The sequence below is a fragment of the Monodelphis domestica genome, chromosome 4 (assembly GCF_027887165.1).
Source record: "Monodelphis domestica isolate mMonDom1 chromosome 4, mMonDom1.pri, whole genome shotgun sequence".
In the NCBI taxonomy this organism is placed as follows: Eukaryota; Metazoa; Chordata; class Mammalia; order Didelphimorphia; family Didelphidae; genus Monodelphis; species Monodelphis domestica.
This window is the reverse complement of record NC_077230.1, coordinates 443390708-443408684: the sequence shown is the minus strand read 5'-3', so window position 1 is coordinate 443408684 and position 17977 is coordinate 443390708. Positions and strand designations below refer to the sequence as shown.

General features: G+C 63.0%; 2 protein-coding genes and 1 long non-coding RNA gene across 8 annotated transcripts; 2 read left to right on the top strand and 1 right to left on the bottom strand.

Annotated features, from left to right (window-relative positions):
- Positions 1-1278: 1278 nt before the first annotated feature.
- On the top strand, positions 1279-8145 carry ODAD1 (outer dynein arm docking complex subunit 1). Of its 2 annotated transcripts, none has more exons than XM_056796691.1 (16): positions 1279-1378; positions 2066-2117; positions 2204-2269; positions 2352-2448; positions 2546-2735; positions 4585-4707; positions 4776-4889; positions 5145-5212; positions 5838-6025; positions 6194-6328; positions 6602-6684; positions 6772-6943; positions 7168-7328; positions 7411-7514; positions 7630-7708; positions 7872-8145. In XM_056796691.1, the coding sequence occupies exons 3-16, from the start codon at positions 2209-2211 to the stop codon at positions 7917-7919; spliced, it is 1623 nt and encodes a 540-aa protein (XP_056652669.1). In that variant the 5' UTR covers positions 1279-1378; positions 2066-2117; positions 2204-2208; the 3' UTR covers positions 7920-8145. The 2 variants fall into 2 exon arrangements, with proteins under 2 accessions (XP_056652669.1, XP_056652668.1); XM_056796690.1 differs by having other exon boundaries at positions 1373-1391.
- A 1590-nt stretch (positions 8146-9735) lies between these two features.
- Positions 9736-10967, bottom strand: LOC130454024 (uncharacterized). The gene is made up of 2 exons (XR_008911691.1): positions 10827-10967; positions 9736-9951 (listed from the first exon to the last, which is right to left on the bottom strand). It is a non-coding gene; the product is annotated as an uncharacterized LOC130454024 (long non-coding RNA).
- Positions 10968-11287: 320 nt separating this feature from the next.
- On the top strand, positions 11288-17027 carry MYADM (myeloid associated differentiation marker). 5 transcript variants are annotated; one of them, XM_056796704.1, is made up of 4 exons: positions 12246-12528; positions 13367-13542; positions 15249-15321; positions 15563-17027. In XM_056796704.1, the coding sequence occupies exon 4, from the start codon at positions 15565-15567 to the stop codon at positions 16531-16533; it is 969 nt and encodes a 322-aa protein (XP_056652682.1). In that variant the 5' UTR covers positions 12246-12528; positions 13367-13542; positions 15249-15321; positions 15563-15564; the 3' UTR covers positions 16534-17027. The 5 variants fall into 5 exon arrangements, with proteins under 5 accessions (XP_056652684.1, XP_056652681.1, XP_056652683.1 ...); XM_056796706.1 differs by lacking the exons at positions 12246-12528; positions 13367-13542 and adding an exon at positions 11288-11421; XM_056796703.1 differs by lacking the exons at positions 12246-12528; positions 13367-13542 and adding an exon at positions 11454-11588.
- Positions 17028-17977: the final 950 nt, after the last annotated feature.

The following is a 17977-nucleotide window of genomic DNA, read 5'->3' as shown; positions in this document are numbered from 1 at the left end:
AGAGGGCCTCCTAGCCTGGGAGCAGGAGGAAGGGGGAGGGTTTCCGGGAAAGAGCACAAGCTCTATTTTGGACATGGCTTTCCGATGTCTGACAGGCAGTTGGAAATGGGAGCCTGGAGGTCAGCAGGGAAACTGAGGCAGGAGAGGGAGATTTGAGAATCATCAGCATCGAGGCGGGGATTAAATTGATGGGAGCTGATGAGATCACCAAGGAAAGTGCTATAAAGGGAGAACAGAAAGTGGACCCTGAGGGACACCCACAGTCAGAGGGCATGATGTGGAGGAGGATCCAACAGAGGAGAACCAGGAAAGGGTCCTGAAAACCTGGAGAGGAGAGACTCATCAGCCGAGTCAAAGGCTGCAGAAGGGGGGAGCTAGGCCTGGCTTCAATACCTGTGTGGCCTGGACAAGTCACTTAAGCCCTGTTGCCTCACCCTCGCCATTCTTCCGTCTTTGATGCCTACTAAGACAGAAGGTGAGGGTTAGAAGGAGCAGCAGCTATCTGGATCCCTCCGGAGATGGGAGTGAAGGGGGGCAGCTGCTGTGGACCTCGGCGTCAGCGCGTACCTCCGGCCTGTACCAAGAGGTAGGAAGGCCCGGCAGCCCTTGGGCTGGGCCCAAGAGGAATAGCCGAGCCCACTTGGTAGGGTGGCGAGCTGGGCCACCAGGCCCTTGGGGACCTGCTCGCCGAGTGTGCGCGGCCCGGGAGGCCTGGGAAGTAAGGGCTGCCCTCTGCCCTGGGCCCAGGCCAGGTCCACTCCATCCAAGAAGCTTCCACGGGTTCCCGCTGCCTGCTGGAAGCTCTGCTACAAACCCGCTCCTCAGCCCGGCTTGGAGAAAACCAGGAACTGGCTGTGGAAGGCCGACCCAGAAAGGGACTTGCCCATTTCGTGAGGCAGAACTTGAACTCAGTTCCTCTGACTTTCTTGGATAACCAGCAGCACTCCTGGAAGCCCAGAGCCAGATCTAATACCGATGCCGTTAGAACCTTTGTAGCGGAGGGGGCTGTGCCGAGCGGGCAGGTGGGCGTCCGGGGCCAGGGTGGCTAGGAGGGTCGAGGCTGATCCGCCCAACCTCAGGCAGCAGGCCTCAGGAGGACAGCGAGGTCTACTGCTTCCTCTCACAGGAAACCGCAGGCAGCTCGCGGGCACGCCCTGTGCTGGGGGGGAACCGAGCGGAGCCCGGAGCTGGCCAACAGCCTGCCCGCCTGCCCTGCTTGCCAGCCCGCCAGCCAGGCAGCCTTCGAGGCCCAGCCACTGGAAGCAGCGGGAGGGCAGCACGTGGAGGGGGCGGGGCGAGGCCGATTTCCATCCCACCAATAAGGGGGACGCGAAGGAGGAGCCCAGGACGCGGGCCCCGCCCCTTGCTCCGACTGTTGGTGTGCAGGCACAGTAGGCAGGGCTCCAGGGAGGGAGGGAGGGAAGAAGGAGGTGAGCGGTTCTCTTTCACCTACCTACGGCCCATTTACCACCCCCATATGAAGAGCGCTGGAGCCCTAAGCCCCGCCCCCTCAGCAACTCCTCCCACTCAGCCCCTAGGCTGCGTCTCCTACAACCTCTCCGTCCTCCTGGACCCTCTTTAAACCCCAGCTTCCACCCCCTTCTCCCTCTCAGGCCTTCCCCAATCTCCCACTAAGCCCCTCCCCTCAGCCCCGCCCACCCCACCTCCAGTCCCTCCCCCTTAACCTCCGGCTTCAGCCCCGCTGGATTCCCCCTCAAGCCCTTCCCCCAAGAAACCCCAGTCCCACCCGTCGTTCTCAATCTCCCATTTAACCCCGCCCCAGCTCCTCCCCTGCCCCCGCCCCCGCCCCTTGGCCCCCAGCTCCAGGGCCCCGCTCTGATCCTTCACCATGTCCCTCAGTCTCCCTGCCCCGACCTCAGCCCCAGGACCTCCCCCCGACTCGGCCGCGCCCCCTGGCCTTGACCACCTGCCCTCGGCTAGGCTCGGGAAGAGGCGTTGTGACCCCGCCTCCCGACACCCCCAAAAGTCAGGGGGCGGGGGGAGCAGGAGGGAGGAGCCCCCGCCCAGCCCAGCCTCCCTAATCCTGCTGACCCTGTCGCCCAAGCAACCCAGACCGCAACTGAGAAGCCGGGCGGGCGAGGCCCGCGTCTAGCCAGGTAGGGCCTGGGTGGCCGCCCCATGCCCCTGCCCCAGCCGCGGCGCATCCGCGGCCCCCGGCCACCTTAGTACCCTTTCCCTTCAGCCACCATGCCGCTGGGAGCCAGCAGCGTGCGCTCGGAGGACAGTGAGGGTTACATGGACAGCTCGGGTAGGTGCTCGCAGTGGGGGGTCGGAGCGGCGCCCGGCCGGGCCCTCCAGCTGAGCCGGCCGCCCCGCCCCCCGCCCCGCAGAGATGGAGCTGAGCCGCCTGCAGAGACAGTGCCGGGTCATGGAGGCAGAGCGGCAGGCCTACACCAAGGAGACGCAGCAGCTGATCCACAAGCAGATGTGAGCAGGCGGCACCGCGGCGGGGCCCTGGGCCGGGCAGCCATGCCGGAGGCCCCCCTCGGGCCGGCCCCCCCTTAGCGCCCTCTGCCCCCCTCAGGGTGGAGATCAACCGGCTGCAGCAGGAGCAGGCTGAGATCCAAACGAAGATGAAAATCATTCAGAGCCAGGCCCAGAAGGCCCTGGAGACGGAGCTCGAGAAGGACGTCAAGAGCCTCCTGGCCCGCCGGCAGCATCTCTACAAGGAGGTGATCAAAGAGCAGCAGTACCTGAAGAAGCTGGACCAACAGGTGGGGCCGGCCAGCAGCCACAGCCTGGGGGGGAGGGGCCTTGGGAGCCTCCTCCTGGGCTGGGGGGCTTTGGGAGCATCCCTCATGGGCTGGGGGGCCTTGGGAGCCTCCCTCATGGACTGGGGGGCCTTGGGAGCCTCCCTCATGGGCTGGGGAGCCTTGGGAGCCTCCTCATGAACTGGGGGGCCTTGGGAGCCTCCCTCATGGGCTGGGGGGCCTTGGGAGCCTCCCTCATGGGCTGGGGGGCCTTGGGAGCCTCCCTCATGGGCTGGGGGGGTCTTAGGAGTGTCCCTCATGGACTGGGGGGCCTTGGGAGCCTCCCTCATGGACTGGGGGGCCTTGGGAGCCTCCTCATGGGCTGGGGGGCTTTGGGAGCCTCCCTCATGGGCTGGGGGGTCTTGGGAGCATCCCTCATGGGCTGGGGGGCCTTGGGAGCCTCTCTCATGGGCTGGGGGGCCTTGGGAGCCTCCCTCATGGACTGGGGGGCCTTGGGAGCATCCCTCATGGGCTGGGGAGCCTTGGGAGCCTCCTCATGGACTGGGGGGCCTTGGGAGCCTCCTCATGGGCTGGGGGGCCTTGGGAGCCTCCTCATGGGCTGGGGGGCCTTGGGAGCCTCCTCATGGGCTGGGGGGCCTTGGGAGCCTCCCTCATGGGCTGGGGGGGTCTTAGGAGTGTCCCTCATGGACTGGGGGGCCTTGGGAGCCTCCCTCATGGGCTGGGGGGGGTCTTAGGAGTGTCCCTCATGGACTGGGGGGCCTTGGGAGCCTCCCTCATGGACTGGGGGGCCTTGGGAGCTTCCTCATGGGCTGGGGGGCTTTGGGAACCTCCCTCATGGGCTGGGGGGTCTTGGGAGCATCCCTCATGGGCTGGGGGGCCTTGGGAGCCTCTCTCATGGGCTGGGGGGCCTTGGGAGCCTCCCTCATGGACTGGGGGGCCTTGGGAGCCTCCTCATGGGCTGGGGGGCTTTGGGAGCCTCCCTCATGGGCTGGGGGGTCTTGGGAGCATCCCTCATGGGCTGGGGGGCTTTGGGAGCCTCCCTCATGGGCTGGGGGGTCTTGGGAGCATCCCTCATGGGCTGGGGGGCCTTGGGAGCCTCTCTCATGGGCTGGGGGGCCTTGGGAGCCTCCCTCATGGACTGGGGGGCCTTGGGAGCCTCCCTCATGAACTGGGGGGCCTTGGGAGCCTCCCTCATGGACTGAGAGGGGGCCTTGGGAGCCTCCTCCTGGGCTGGGGGGCCTTGGGAGCCTCCCTCATGGGCTGGGGGGGTCTTAGGAGTGTCCCTCATGGACTGGGGGGCCTTGGGAGCCTCCCTCATGGGCTGGGGGGGGTCTTAGGAGTGTCCCTCATGGACTGGGGGGCCTTGGGAGCCTCCCTCATGGACTGGGGGGCCTTGGGAGCCTCCTCATGGGCTGGGGGGCTTTGGGAGCCTCCCTCATGGGCTGGGGGGTCTTGGGAGCATCCCTCATGGGCTGGGGGGCCTTGGGAGCCTCTCTCATGGGCTGGGGGGCCTTGGGAGCCTCCCTCATGGACTGGGGGGCCTTGGGAGCATCCCTCATGGGCTGGGGAGCCTTGGGAGCCTCCCTCATGGACTGGGGGGCCTTGGGAGCCTCCTCATGGGCTGGGGGGCCTTGGGAGCCTCCTCATGGGCTGGGGGGCCTTGGGAGCCTCCTCATGGGCTGGGGGGCCTTGGGAGCCTCCTCATGGGCTAGGGGGCCTTGGGAGCCTCCCTCATGGACTGGGGGGCCTTGGGAGCCTCCTCCTGGGCTGGGGGGCCTTGGGAGCCTCCCTCATGGGCTGGGGAGCTGACAATGGGCAGAGCCCCTTCTCCATGGCTCCACCTGGGCCCCAGATCGCCAAGTGGGAAGCTCGAGTCCTGGATCAGCAGAAGGAGCTCAGAGGCACGAGCCTGGTCATGGAGAAGAAGGCCCAGGGCTTGCACAGGGTGAAGATCTTGGAGAACCAGCTGGACCGAGTGAGTGTGGGGCCCTGGGGGCCCAGAGGAGTGGCAAGGCCAGCCCCCTGACCCCCTGTGCCCTGCAGGCCAACACGCGCTTTGACACCCAGCTGGTGAAGAACAGGATCCTCCGGGAAGAGATGACTCTGCTGCACACTCAGAGGAAGCGCTTCCTGCACCTTGACCAGCAGCTGAGGAAGGTCAGGGCCTAGACTAGACCCCTGGGTGGGGTGGGGGGAGGTGCACCCCTGGGGCGTGGGGGTGGGGGAGGTGCACCCCTGGGCAGGGGGCGGTGGTGGGGGTGGGGGAGGCGCACCCCTGGGTGGGGGTGGGGGAGGTGCACCCTTGGGCGGGGGTGGGGGAGGTGCACCCCTGGGCGGGGGTGGGGGGGTTGGCCCCAGCCTCCCTCTCACACCCACTTGCCATCCATTCCCATGTCTCTAACTGCTGAGAAGGAGCTGAGTGACATCCGGGCCAACATTCGATCCCACATTGACAATTCCAACATGGCCTTTGATGCCAGGTAACCTTTGGCTTTTCCCTGGCGTGCCCCCAAAGTGTGGACACAGGGCCTGGGGCAGCTCCAGGAGAGCTCATCCCCTCCTGCCAGTGTGGGCCTGGGAGGCCCCTGGGACCCTGGCCAGCAAGGAGGCCTCCTCTGTGTGTCCCTGGAGGCTTCTGAGAGAAGCAGCCCTGTGTGTTTGGGGTGCTGGGTGGCGGGGAGCCAGCCCCCCTCAGATCAGTGTGTTGGGGTGCTCCCTGGGATCCGAGCCAGGCCTTTCTCTCTGTGACTCTGGGGCCCTCTCTGTGACCACAGCTCAGACCTTCCTCGAGTTCATGTGGGCTGGCTCCCAGGTGCCTTTGTTGGCCCTCCCCGAGGCCCCCAGCCCTGCAGGGTGCCCGTGTGGCCCTCCCCGAGGCCCCCAACCTCATAGGGTGCCCGTGTGGCCCTCCCCGAGGCCCCCAACCTCATAGGGTGCCCGTGTGGCCCTCCCCGAGGCCCCCAGCCCTGCAGGGTGCCCGTGTGGCCCTCCCCGAGGCCCCCAACCTCATAGGGTGCCCGTGTGGCCCTCCCCGAGGCCCCCAACCTCACAGGGTGCCCGTGTGGCCCTCCCCGAGGCCCCCCCTCCCATGGGTGCTCTGGGCAGGGAGGAGGCCCAGCTGAAGCTGAGCCAGCTGCAGGAGAAGCTGGACAAGGAGGTGAGCCAGTACAACGCGGAGCTGCAGGTGGTGCACAGGCAGATGTGCCACTATGAGCAGCTGCACCAGTTCCTGATGGCCAAGAACCAGGAGAGATTTGTGGACCCGGAGGTGCAGGAGGCTCGGCGCAGGCGCGGTGAGGGCCGGACCCCCATTTGACAGCGGGGCGCTGTGCAGGAGGGGTTCAGGGGCTGCGGAGGCGGGGAAGGCAGGCCCTAGCAGGGGCCCTCCCCGGGAGGAGGCTGGGGGGAAGGGAAGCGCCTGGGCTCGGGCCCCTGCTCAGCCCACCGCTAACGCCCGACAGAGAGAGAAACAGCCGAGGGCCTCCGCAAGACCTCCTATGAGAAGGCCATTCTGAAATACCAGGAGGTGCTGGAGAGGCTGACTGAGCTCACCGGCTTCAGTAACCCAGAGGACATATTCCAGAAGTACATGGAAAGTAAGGAGGGGGGCCGGTTGGTGGCACCAGGCCTGGAGTCTGGACGGCCTGAGTTCAAATGTGACCTCAGACACTGCCTAGCTGTGTGACCCTGGGCAAGTCACTTCACCTTGTGGGCCTCGGTTAAAAAAAAGGAAAGTAAGGTGGGCGGGCGCTGGGCCCCCTCAGCTTGCTTCGGCCGGGGCCCTGGGCTCTTCTTCCTCCATGCCCCTCCCCCTCTTCCTCCCTCTGGCTCCCCGAAACCTCCCTGTTTCTCTCTCCCACTCACCTCAGACGAGGAAAAAAACTTTGCGGAGTTCAATTTCATCAACGAGCAGAATTCCGAGATGGAGACCCTGAAGGAGGAGATCCAGGAGGTGAGGCTGCCCGTCCCCCAAGTGGGCCTCAGGCCCCCCTCTGGAAAGTGGGCCCCGGCCTCCGAGCCCCTCCTCCCTTGTCTCTAGACCCAGGAGGCCCTGGAGAAGCTGGCCTTGGTCCAAAAAGAGGCGGAGACTGGCTTGAAGCATCAGGAGCTGGAGGCCATGGAGGAGAAGAAGGCCTCCCTGGCCAACGAGGCCGTCGATGTGGACACCAAGTACCAGTCTCTGAACAACATCCTGACCCAGCTGAAGGCCGGTGAGGGGCCTGGAGGGGACCCCGGGGAAAGCCCGGCCAGAGGCCAGAGCGTGGGGACCCGAGGGGGGCCGGCCGGCCCAGGGACCTGAGAGGGGACCCGAGGGGGGCCGGCCGGCCCAGGGACTTGGGGACCCGAGGGGGGCCGGCCGGCCCAGGGACTTGGGGACCCGAGGGGGGCCGGCCGGCCCAGGCCCCGGCTGAGCCCGGTTCGGCGCCCCCTGCAGCCATCCAGTCTCTGTTCACCAAGGCCAAGTGTGACGACACCAAGCTCAAGGAGCTGCTGGGGACCAGCCACATGGGGGACAAGATCGTGCAGCTCCTGCTCAGCCTCATCGAGCAGCGCGTGATGGACCTGATGGCCGCCCAGGCCTTCCACAACTTCTCGGTGGGTGGGCAGACAGGCTGGGGGCGGCCGGGGCCGCAGGGCCGGCCGGAGCTGCCCGCCCACTCCCCTCTGCCGCCCCCAGGAATCCAGCACCTACAACGCCCAGGCCACGGCCCTCCGGCTCCTGGGCCAGACCGAGGAAGTGCACCCCAAGAAGCAGGTTCTGCCGCAGCCCCCCACCAACATGTAAGACCTTGAGGCGCAGGGGGGCGGGGGGCGCCGGCCGGGGCTCTGGGGACCGGACGCCGGAGCGGGGGAGGGGAAGCGGGAGGGAGTCCCAAAGGCCCAACTTCCGCCCTAGGGAAGATCCCCTGGGTCTGGAGCAGATAGACGACCGGCCCCTGACTCTGGAGGAGATCCGAGCCCAGGTCATGAAGGCGGTAAGAAGCGGGGGGCCCGCCCCTCCCCCTCTGTGCCTCTGCCCATCCCGCCTCTCCCTCCCCCCACTTCTCTGCTCCCCCTCCTCCCCCTGCCCAGCATCCTCTTGGCCTCGGCCATGCCCCTCTCCCTGATCCTTTCTGTTCCTCTCCCGACTACAAACAGCTGAAGAACAAGGAACAGAGCAAGAGGGGATCAGAAAAAATAGGGTAAAGCGAGGCTCGACCTCCAGACGAAGGCTCGGGCCTCTCTGGCCTCCCAGCTCTATCCTCCCCCTCCCCTGGGGCTTCCCAGCTTTCTGTCTCAGTTTCTGCAGCCCCCCTTGCCCTGGGTCTCCGCCTCCTCCCCTCCCTGCCCGGGGGGCCTAGAAGGGGTGGAGATAGGGCTGAGGTGGGTCCGGTGATGCTGTGACCTCAGAATAAAAGTGTCCGGATGGCCATCCCCTCTGCTTCATTTGCTTTCAGGCCAGGTGCTGTTGTTGTTGGGTCCCTGCCCTGTGACAGCCTACGGGCTAGGAACTGGGTGGCTCAGTGGATGGAGAGCCAGGCCAGAGGCGGGGGTCCTGGGTTCCCATCTGGCCTCAGACCCTTCCCAGCTGCGTGACCCTGGGCCAGTCACTTCACCCCCATTGCCAACTCCTCAGCCGTGGCGCCAGTACTCAGTACTGATTCCAAGAGGGAAGGTGGGGGGTTAAAATACAAACAACTTCAAGGGCCCTGCCCGAGGAAGCACCCCGAGGGCATCGGCAGAGCCAGCCAAGGGGCTTGGCCCAGGGATGGGAGAGCGCTCCAGAGGCTTTGGGCTCTGGAGGGAGGGAGGTGCAGGAGAAGCCCTGAGGAGGTCGGGCTCCCTTTGGCTGAAGAAGACAAGGTTGGGCTGTGCGCTGAGGGGAGACAAACTGCCTCACGTGCCTGGGACATGGGGGCTCCGGGCGCCTTCTGCACGGATGGGTCCCGTGAGTGACTCCGAGGTGCCTTCTGACGCTCCCCCTACAGAGCCAGAATGCCGGGGTGGGTGGGGTGATCTTTGTGTGGCCACACTCACTGCAGACCCAGAAAAGCAAGGCCCCAAGGCCTTGGGGGCCTCAGATGCAGCCACATCACACACTGGCAGCATTTTATCCATGGCATTGTTTTAGAAGGACTATTTTCACGGAAGAATTTTATTACAACCTTGTACCACAACTTGCTCAGCCGTTCCCCAAGGAAGGAACAACCCCTCAGTTTCCAGTTCTTGGCCACCACAAAAAGAATGAGCAGGTTGGCTCGCTGGAGAGAGCACTGGGCCAAGAGTTGGAGGCCCTGGGTTCAAATGTGGCCTCAGATGCTTCCTAGCTGTGTGATCTGGGCAAATCTCCTCACCCCAGTTTGCCTAGCCCTGTGGCTCTTCTGCCCCAGAACAGATACTTAATATTTATAGCACTTACCTGGGGGTAACCGCCTGAGAAGGAGAGGGGAGACTAAGGAAATGGGTGAATGAGAAAGACTCAGACAGCAAGTTCAAGCACGGGGAGTGACACGAACTCCCATGATATCTCCCCCTGAGAGCTAATGGGAAGTACGAGGAATAAGAGAACCCATGGGGAATCGCAACTCCTCAATGCCTCCTCTGGGCAAGAGAGCCCGAGCATTAATAGGAAGTAGGGAGAGATGGGACAGAGCACTGTGAATACAGGGAAGTAAGAGGAAGAGAAGAGGAGAGAGATTCGCACTTGATCCCCAGTCTTAGGAATGTGGATGGGGAGAGCAACACATAGTCACATGGCCTAGGTCTTAACATTGGTGGAATTGACAATGGCAGGATCAAAGAGGTGGAGATTAATCCTACGGGCGGGCGCAGGGGCAGCCCAGGAGTTTGCCTGTCCTGTGCTAGTCCTTTGGACTGTCCCTTTCCATACCACGTGTCTGGTAAGTGAATCTACAGGATACAATATCAACACATCAACCACACTTCTCCCATGCTAACATGCCTGGTGTGCTACAATAGCGATTCTAAGAAGGCGACGCTTAAAAAAGAAACACGGGAAGTCTTGCATGAAACAAGCAGAAGCAAGAGCTGTTGTATTCAGTAGCAACAATATTGTTCCAGGAGGAGCACCGAGTGACTAATCCCTTCTGAGTCATCTGAACATTCAAATCCATGATGGAGGATCCATGAAGGAAGAGGCTCTCCTCCTCCAGAGCAAGAATTGATATATGGAAGCACAGAACGTTTGTATGGTCCCCCGTGCTTATGGCGGTCTTCTCTGGCAAAGGGTTGGGAGAAAGCAAGACAACTTGGAACTCGAAACGGAACAGCCAAACCCCAGCATAACCAGCGACTTTGCTGTTGCTCCCTCAGGACCATGGGGCCTTTCCATCAAACTGGAAGCTGATGCCTTCCATATGGGATATCCATTAGAATGTGAAGGAAACTCATTCCAAGAGGGCAGGCTCTCTCATTTCTATCCCCAACATTTAGCAGTGCATTGCACCTAGTACTTAATAAAGGTTTCCTTCCTTCCTCCCTCCCTCCCTCCCTTCCTCTTTCCTTCCTTCCTCCCTCCCTTCCTTCCTCCCTCTCTCCCTTCCTTCTCTCTCTCCCTTTCTCCCTCCCTCCCTTCCTCTTTCCTTCCTTTCTCTTTCCTCCCTTCCTCCCTCCCTTCTTTCCTCCCTTCCTCCCTTCCTCCCTCCCTCCCTCCCTTCCTTCCTTCCTTCCTTCCTTCCTTCCTTCCTTCCTTCCTTCCTTCCTTCCTTCCTTCCTTCCTTCCTTCCTTCCTTCCTTCCTTCCTTCCTTCCTTCCTTCCTTCCTCCCTCCCTCCCTCCCTCCCTCCCTCCCTTCCTTCCTTCCTTCCTTCCTTCCTTCCTTCCTTCCTTCCTTCCTTCCTTCCTTCCTTCCTTCCTTCCTTCCTTCCTTCACCAAAGGCTCTAAGGGTCAAACCTGGGAGTCTGTATTTGACCCCTGGCAGTAAGGAGCTACAGCAGGGTGCTCCTTAAGTAGGGGAGTGCTAAGGTAGGACCACTTGAGGATAGGGGCCCCTCCGGCAGCCATTGTTAATGAGTCCCTGGTGGGCAGCCTCCCTAACCCAACAACTCCCAGGCAGGAGTGGGAGGTGAGTCCTGCGGGCCAGTGAGAGGAGACCTGGGACTGGGGGTAGAAGTGTCGGAGCTTGACCATTGGCCAGGCAGCCCTGCTGCTCTGAGGGAGATCCAAGTTCCTCCTGCCAGCAAGAGTGTTCAGCCCTCGGGGCCTCTCGAGGCTATGGAGTTGGGGACCTCAATGAAGACAGGAGACCGCCTCGGACCTCGGTTCTGGAGGTCCCGCTCACTGGGGCGTGGGAAGGGAAGGGAGGGCCCAGAGGAGCGGAGGGAACAGCCTTCTTTGGGACAAAGGAACTCCCGAAGCCCCCACGTGCTCGAAGGGCACCTTGAGGTGCGGGCTCTGTCTGGGGCCCGGAGTTCTTCCGAGGTCCTCGTAGACCCGCATCTGTGCTGGGGGGAGGGGGGCAGGAGCGCCGCCTAGGAGGTGCAGAGGCCCGGAAGTGAGAGCGCCCGCTTCCCCAGCTGTCGGCTCTTCTCCCCTACCCTCGCTGCCATTCCTACCACTATTCCGCTTCCCTGCAGCCCTCTGAGCCCCGCCCCGCCCTCCGATTCTACACCTTTGCGGCATGGCCGCGTCCCGCCGGACCGGGAAGGGAGAGCCACCGATGGACTAGACCTTTGCAGCCCCGGTGGAGGTGAGGGGAGGGGGAAGGAAGGAGGGGCGGAGCCGGACTAGCCGGGCTCCGGGTTGGCTCCGATGGTCTCAGCACTCACAGCTCCAGCCGCAGCCCCCCTCCCAGGCCCCACCCTCCGGCAGGCCCGAAGCGAGGCGCAGACGTGGGACCTGGAGACGCCGCTGTGAGTGAGTGACTGGGATAGGGAAAGGGAGGGGAGGACTCCGGCGTCCGGCAGCCCAGCCGGGCACCCCTACCCTAGTCTGGGACCCTGGAGTGCTGCCCTCTAAGCTCCGCCCTTCTCCCGGACCCAGGTGTCCGGCTCTGCAAGCCCCGCCCTTCTCGGGACCCAGGCGGGCTCTCCCCTCTCCCTTTTCTCCCGGATCCAGTTGTTGGGTTGGACAAGCTGGGATACCGCCTCGGCGCCCCAGGCCCCAAGGCCCCAGGACTTGCATTCTCAGGGCCGGCCCCTCCACCCTTTTTTGGCCGGTCCCGGGGTCCTCGGGATCTGTGGCTTTAAGTCCTTCTGCTCTCGGAGAATGGGACCGGATGGGTCGCAAAGGACTAGTGGGGGACATCATCCCCAAATAAGGAACAAATACGCCCGTTGCTATAGCGACGGCCTTTTCCCGCCCCCTCCCCCCCATTCCGGCCCAGAGGACCCTCTCATCCCCCTGCTCCCCTCCCTTTCTGTTGTCACTTCCTGTTTGGCGTCACCATGGAAATGGTGACCTCAGCCTCCCCTTCCCCTGGCCCGGCCTAGGCGGGGGGAGACGCCAGCCGGGTGGGGGTGGGGTGGAGTGGGGCGGGGTAGGGTGAGAGGACGGGGGAGGATGCTGTTCTGGGTCCCTGAGGGATGGAGCCTGGAATTATCCCTCTGCCTTAGTGTCCTTGGGAGAGCTGCTCTGGCCTGGCTCCGCCCCACGGGGAGGGTCTGGGAAAGCCCTGGTGGGAGCTGCTCGGCTGGGTTCCCCTGCCGGGCTCCTGGGTCCAGCCCCACCTCCGCCTCGGGCCCCGCCCCCCACGCTCTCCCTCCCTCTCTCCACTCCTCCCTACTCCCCACAGCCCCAGACCTGGGCTTCCTAACCCTCAGCACGACTGCCCGGGAGGGAGGCTGCACACCCCGAGGTGAGGCAGGGCTCGAGGGTCCACCCCTGGGGTCGAGGGGTTCTGGAGGGGCCTGAGATTTCCTGGGAGCGTCAGTGCCGAGATCAGGCTGGGCTGGGAGCATGGAACCCGATGCTTGGGACCCTGAAGGCTTGTGGCGGGTGGGAAAGCTGAACTCCTGGGTCCCTTACGTGATGAATGAGGTGCCTGGCTAGGTAGAAGTGGGTAGAGGCTGGGGACTGGAGATCTGCCAAAAGAAGCCAGAGTAACGGAATCTCCCGCTGCCTGGGGAAGCCCTGGGCTGGAGGGGTTGAGGGGCGTTTCCCCCTCTCCAGGTCCCCTCTCCCTCCAGCTGTGCATTCCATAGCTGTGACCTCAGGCAGTAGCCACCACGGCCACCCCCTTCCGCCCCCCTGTCTGGGACTCCTAGCTCACGTCCTCCTCGCTCTGCCATGGGGAATAACGGATTGGGGAGGAGGGAGGCGGACCCCAGCCTCCAGCCCCTGGGGACCCAGGCACCACTCCCAGAGGGGGAGGGGGGCCTCCAGCCCGCTCCTCACCCTCCTGGGTGGGATGGACGCTTCTGCTCTCCTGGCAGCCTCTGGCCTCAGTGCCACTTGTGGGTTTCCGGTGGGGCGTGGTGGTAAGCCTCAGCCAGTAACCTGATCCGAGGGCTCTAGCCCCACTTCGCCCTCATTCATCCCTGGGGACCCAAGCATCCTGGGCCCCAGCCTGCCCAGCCCTGTCCCAGCCCTGAGGAGGGGGGAGGGCGGGGGCGCCGCCCCTAGATCCCAGACACATTCCTGGGCCTAAGGCTGGCCAAGTACCTTATAAGGCGAGCTCGGCGGCTGGCTGTCAGGCTTCTCCAGCAGCCCCTGCCTGCTGCCCCCTGCCTGCCTCCGGCTTCCCAGCCCACCGGAGCTCCGGGGCCCTAGTCTGGCCAGGCCGCCACCCCTGAAGGCGCCACGCCCTTTTGCTTCCCCTGAGCGGAGGGCCCCTCCGCCAGCGTGCTGTAGCCAAGTTCCCCTCCTTTTGGTAAGGTGGAGGCGGGGCTTGGTCTTCTCTGTGCCTTGTGGTCCTTGGGTTTGTGGGTAAGTGTGGGGCCATGCTGAGAAAGTGATCCTCATTCTCTCTCCCCCCCACCCCCCAATCTCTCTGTGTCTATCTGTCTCTCTCTCCCTGTGTCTCTGCCTCTGTTTCTCTGTCTCTTCCTGTGGGCTTTCTCTGTCTGTGTCCCTTTGTGTCTCTGCCTCTGTTTCTTTCTCTGTCTTCGTCTCTGTCTCTCTCTTATCCTTCTCTTTCTGTCTGTCTCTCTTTCTCTGTGTTGCTGTCTCTGTGTGTGTCTCTGTCTCTTTCTCTGTCTCTCTGCCTCTCTGTCTGTCTGTCTCTTTCTCTCTCTGTCTCTCCCTTATCTCTCTCTGTCTCTGTCTCTTTCTCTGTCTGTCTCTCTCTCTGTCTCTCCCTTATCTCTGCCTCTCTTTCTCTCCCTCTTTCTCTCTCTGTCTCTCCCTTGTCTCTCTCTCTCTGTCTCTTTCTCTCTCTGTCTCTCCCTTATCTCTCTCTGTCTTTCCCTTGTCTCTCTCTCTGTCTCTTTCTCTTTCTGTCTCTCCCTTATCTCTGCCTCTCTTTCTCTCCCTCTTTCTCTCTCTGTCTCTCCCTTTCTCTCTCTCTCTGTCTCTTTCTCCCTCTTTCTCTCTCTGTCTCTCCCTTTCTCTCTCTCTGTTTCTTTCTCTCTCTGTCTCTCCCTTGTCTCTCTCTCTGTCTCTTTCTCTCTCTGTCTCTCCCTTGTCTCTCTCTCTGTTTCTTTCTCTGTCTCTCCCTTATCTCTCTTTCTCTCTCTGTCTCTCCCTTATCTCTCTCTGTCTGTCTCTTTCTCTCTCTGTCTCTCCCTTATCTCTCTCTGTCTTTCCCTTGTCTCTCTCTCTGTCTCTCCCTTATCTCTCTGTCTCTCTTTCTCTCCCTCTTTCTCTCTCTGTCTCTCCCTTGTGTCTCTCTCTGTCTCTCCCTTGTCTCTCTCTCTGTTTCTTTCTCTGTCTCTCCCTTATCTCTCTTTCTCTCTCTGTCTCTCCCTTATCTCTCTCTGTCTGTCTCTTTCTCTCTCTGTCTCTCCCTTATCTCTCTCTGTCTTTCCCTTGTCTCTCTCTCTGTCTCTCCCTTATCTCTCTGTCTCTCTCTCCCTCTTTCTCTCTCTGTCTCTCCCTTGTGTCTCTCTCTGTCTCTTTCTCTCTCTGTCTCTTTCTCTCTCTGTCTCTCCCTTATCTCTCTCTGTCTCTCCCTTGTGTCTCTCTCTGTCTCTTTCTCTCTCTGTCTCTCCCTTGTGTCTCTCTCTGTCTCTTTCTCTCTCTGTCTCTCCCTTATCTCTCTCTGTCTCTCCCTTGTGTCTCTCTCTGTCTCTTTCTCTCTCTGTCTCTCCCTTGTGTCTCTCTCTGTCTCTTTCTCTCTCTGTCTCTCCCTTGTGTCTCTCTCTGTCTCTTTCTCTCTCTGTCTCTTTCTCTCTCTGTCTCTCCCTTATCTCTCTCTGTCTCTCCCTTGTGTCTCTCTCTGTCTCTTTCTCTCTCTGTCTCTCCCTTGTCTCTCTCTCTGTCTCTTTCTCTCTCTGTCTCTTTCTCTCTCTGTCTCTCCCTTATCTCTCTCTCTCTGTCTCTCCCTTGTCTCTCTCTCTGTTTCTCTCTCTGTCTCTCCCTTATCTCTCTCTCTCTCTGTCTTTCTCTCCCTCCCTTCTTTCCCCTCCCCTCTCCTAGGTCCTCTGAATAGGCGTTCCAGGACCCGTCTCTGATCCCCCTTCCCAGGTGGGAGTGTGACGCGAGATTTCAGGTAGGGGTGCCCCCGGGTTCCTGGGGGGGTCTCTGGAAAGCGGGCTGCTTCCTGGGCTGAGAGCAGGGACCCAGGCTTCCTGAGAAAGGAAGTCCGCCATTGCTCTGGGACTGTCTGGGCCCTGGAGAAGGGCGGCTGCATGAGCAGACCCCGGGGCAGGGTGGGGTCTCCTCTCAGGAGGCAGGGCGGGAGCCCAGAGCCGGCTCTCCCTGAGTCCCCGCTTCCGCCTCCTCTCCCTCAGCCATGGCGGTGACTGTGACCCGCACCACGGTGACCACCACCACCACCACCTCCTCCAGCCTGGGCTCCCCCTACGTGGTGGGCTCTCCTCGGGCGCTGACGTCCAAGCTGGGCCTCCTGCGCCTGCTGCAGCTCGTGTCCACGTGCGTGGCCTTCTCCCTGGTGGCGCACGTGGGGGCCTGGGACGGGGTCATGGGCCACTGGGCCATGTTCGCCTGGTGTTTCTGCTTCGCCATGACGCTGGTGATCCTGGTGGTGGAGGTGGGCGGCCTGCAGCCGCGATTCCCGCTCTCGTGGCGCAACTTCCCCATCGCCTACGCCTGCTACGCCACGCTGCTGTGCCTGTCGGCCTCCATCATCTACCCCACCACGTACGTGCAGTTCATGGGCGAGGGCCAGAGGCGGGACCACGCCATCGCCGCCACCTTCTTCTCGTGCGTGGCCTCCGTGGCCTACGCCGTGGAGGTGGCCTGGACCCGAGCCCGGCCGGGGGAGGTCACGGGCTACATGGCCACCGTCCCCGGCCTGCTCAAGGTCTTCGAGACCTTCGTGGCCTGCATCATCTTCGCCTTCGCCAGCGACCCGCCCATCTACCGGCGCCACTCGGCGCTCGAGTGGTGCCTGGCCGTCTACTGCATCTGCTTCATCCTGTCGGCCGTGGCCATCCTCCTGAGCCTGGGCGACTGCACGGGCCAGCTGCCCGTCTCCTTCCCCAGCTTCCTCACGGGCCTGGCCGTCCTGGCCGTGGCCCTCTACGCCTCGGCCCTGGTGCTCTGGCCTCTCTACCAGTTTGACGACCGCAAGGGCGGCCGGCCGCGCAGGCGGGACGACTCGGGCTGCCCCCGGCACCACGCCTTCGCCGTGTGCGACTGGGATCGCCGGCTGACCGTGGCCATCCTCACGGCCGTCAACTTCCTGGCCTACGTGGCCGACCTGGTGTACTCGGCCCGGCTGGTCTTCATCCGGGTGTGAGCCGGCCTTCCCGCCCGCCCCTGCTCTCCGCCACCCCCGCGGCCTGCTTGTCCCCCGCCGCCTGTCCCCTCCCCCCGCTCGCGGCCCCCCGAAGGTGCTGAGCTTCCAAGCCGCGGCCCCCCCCGCTCGCCCGGGGCCCAGCCCGCGGGTTCCCACTGCCAAAGCATGCCGGCCTGCCTGCGCGCCCCTGCCCAGCCCTGTGTGCCTTAGTCTGTGTGAATGTGGGGAGCGCCGGGGAGGGGGGCTCCGTGCCAAATGTCCCTCCAGGGGCCGCCCTGCTCTGCCCGGATTCCCAAAGCAGCTCGGCTCCTCCTAGGGCCCAGCAGCTGCCTCGGACCCTGTGGGAGCGCGTGGGAGTGTGAGTGGGAGTGAGAGTGAGGGTGTGTGCTGCCGCTTCTGTCCCCTTCGTTGCTTCAGCGGGGAGGTCCCCTCCCCACACATCCGCAATTAGTGTCTGCAACTTTTTTACCTCAATATAAAAACCACCTAAGAGAGTTGGCTGTGGCGGCTTCCTGGGGGGGCAGCAGCATGAGCACCGGACGTCTGGGTGCTGAGGCGCTGGGAGGCTGGGAGTGAGGGAGCCTCCTCAGTTTTCTCCCCTTGAAAACGGGGGCGCCTGGGCTGGGCTGCTGGACTAAGGTGAAGAAAGCCCCTTCCTGCTCCGGCCCAATGATCAGCCCTCACTTGTGCCGGTAGTTCACTTTTCTGAGAAAACCCGAGAGAACGGTGGCACTTTGGGGGTGGGGTGGGGCGGGGTGCAGGTCCAAGCCACAGGGCACAGTCCGGGTTCCAGTGTGGCCTCAGATCCTTCTAGCTGAGTGACCCTGGGCAAGTCACTTCCCCCGACTGCCTCCAACCCATCCCCAGGATTGCTTCCTAGCGGGAAGGGAAGGCTTCCCGAGACCTGCATCTCCTTCCTGCTGCTCCTCTGGCTCCAGCCGAAAGGGAGCCCCGGGGTCACTTCCCCATTTTACAGATGAGGAAACCCGAGGCACTTCCTCCCCTAGCTCTGGTCTGCTCTGAGCTGGGCCTGGCTTAGTGGCTGCAGGACTCTGGCCGGTGAGCTGGGGCGCGCCAGCACTTGGGGGGCTTCTCTGCCTCTGATTGGCTTTGCCCTGGCTCCAAGGCAAGAGGATTATCAGGGAGAGGCCTCACAAGGACCCCCCAGGGCAGGCCCAGGACAAAAGGGCGCTGAAGGAGATCAGCCCCACCCAAGGGACCTCCAAGGCCTGTTGTTAGTCTGGGAGAAAGGCCCGGCACAGGGGCGACCTTGGGGGCTCCAGATCTCAAGAAGCCACAGACTTGGCCTTTCCAGATTCCACCTGACACACTGTTGGCCAGAAAAGGCTGGAGGAGTAGGAAGCAGAAGGGCAGGCCCATTGCCTGCAGGTAGTAGGAAGATCTGAGTTCAAATGTGGCTTCAGATGCTCCCTGTGTGATCCTG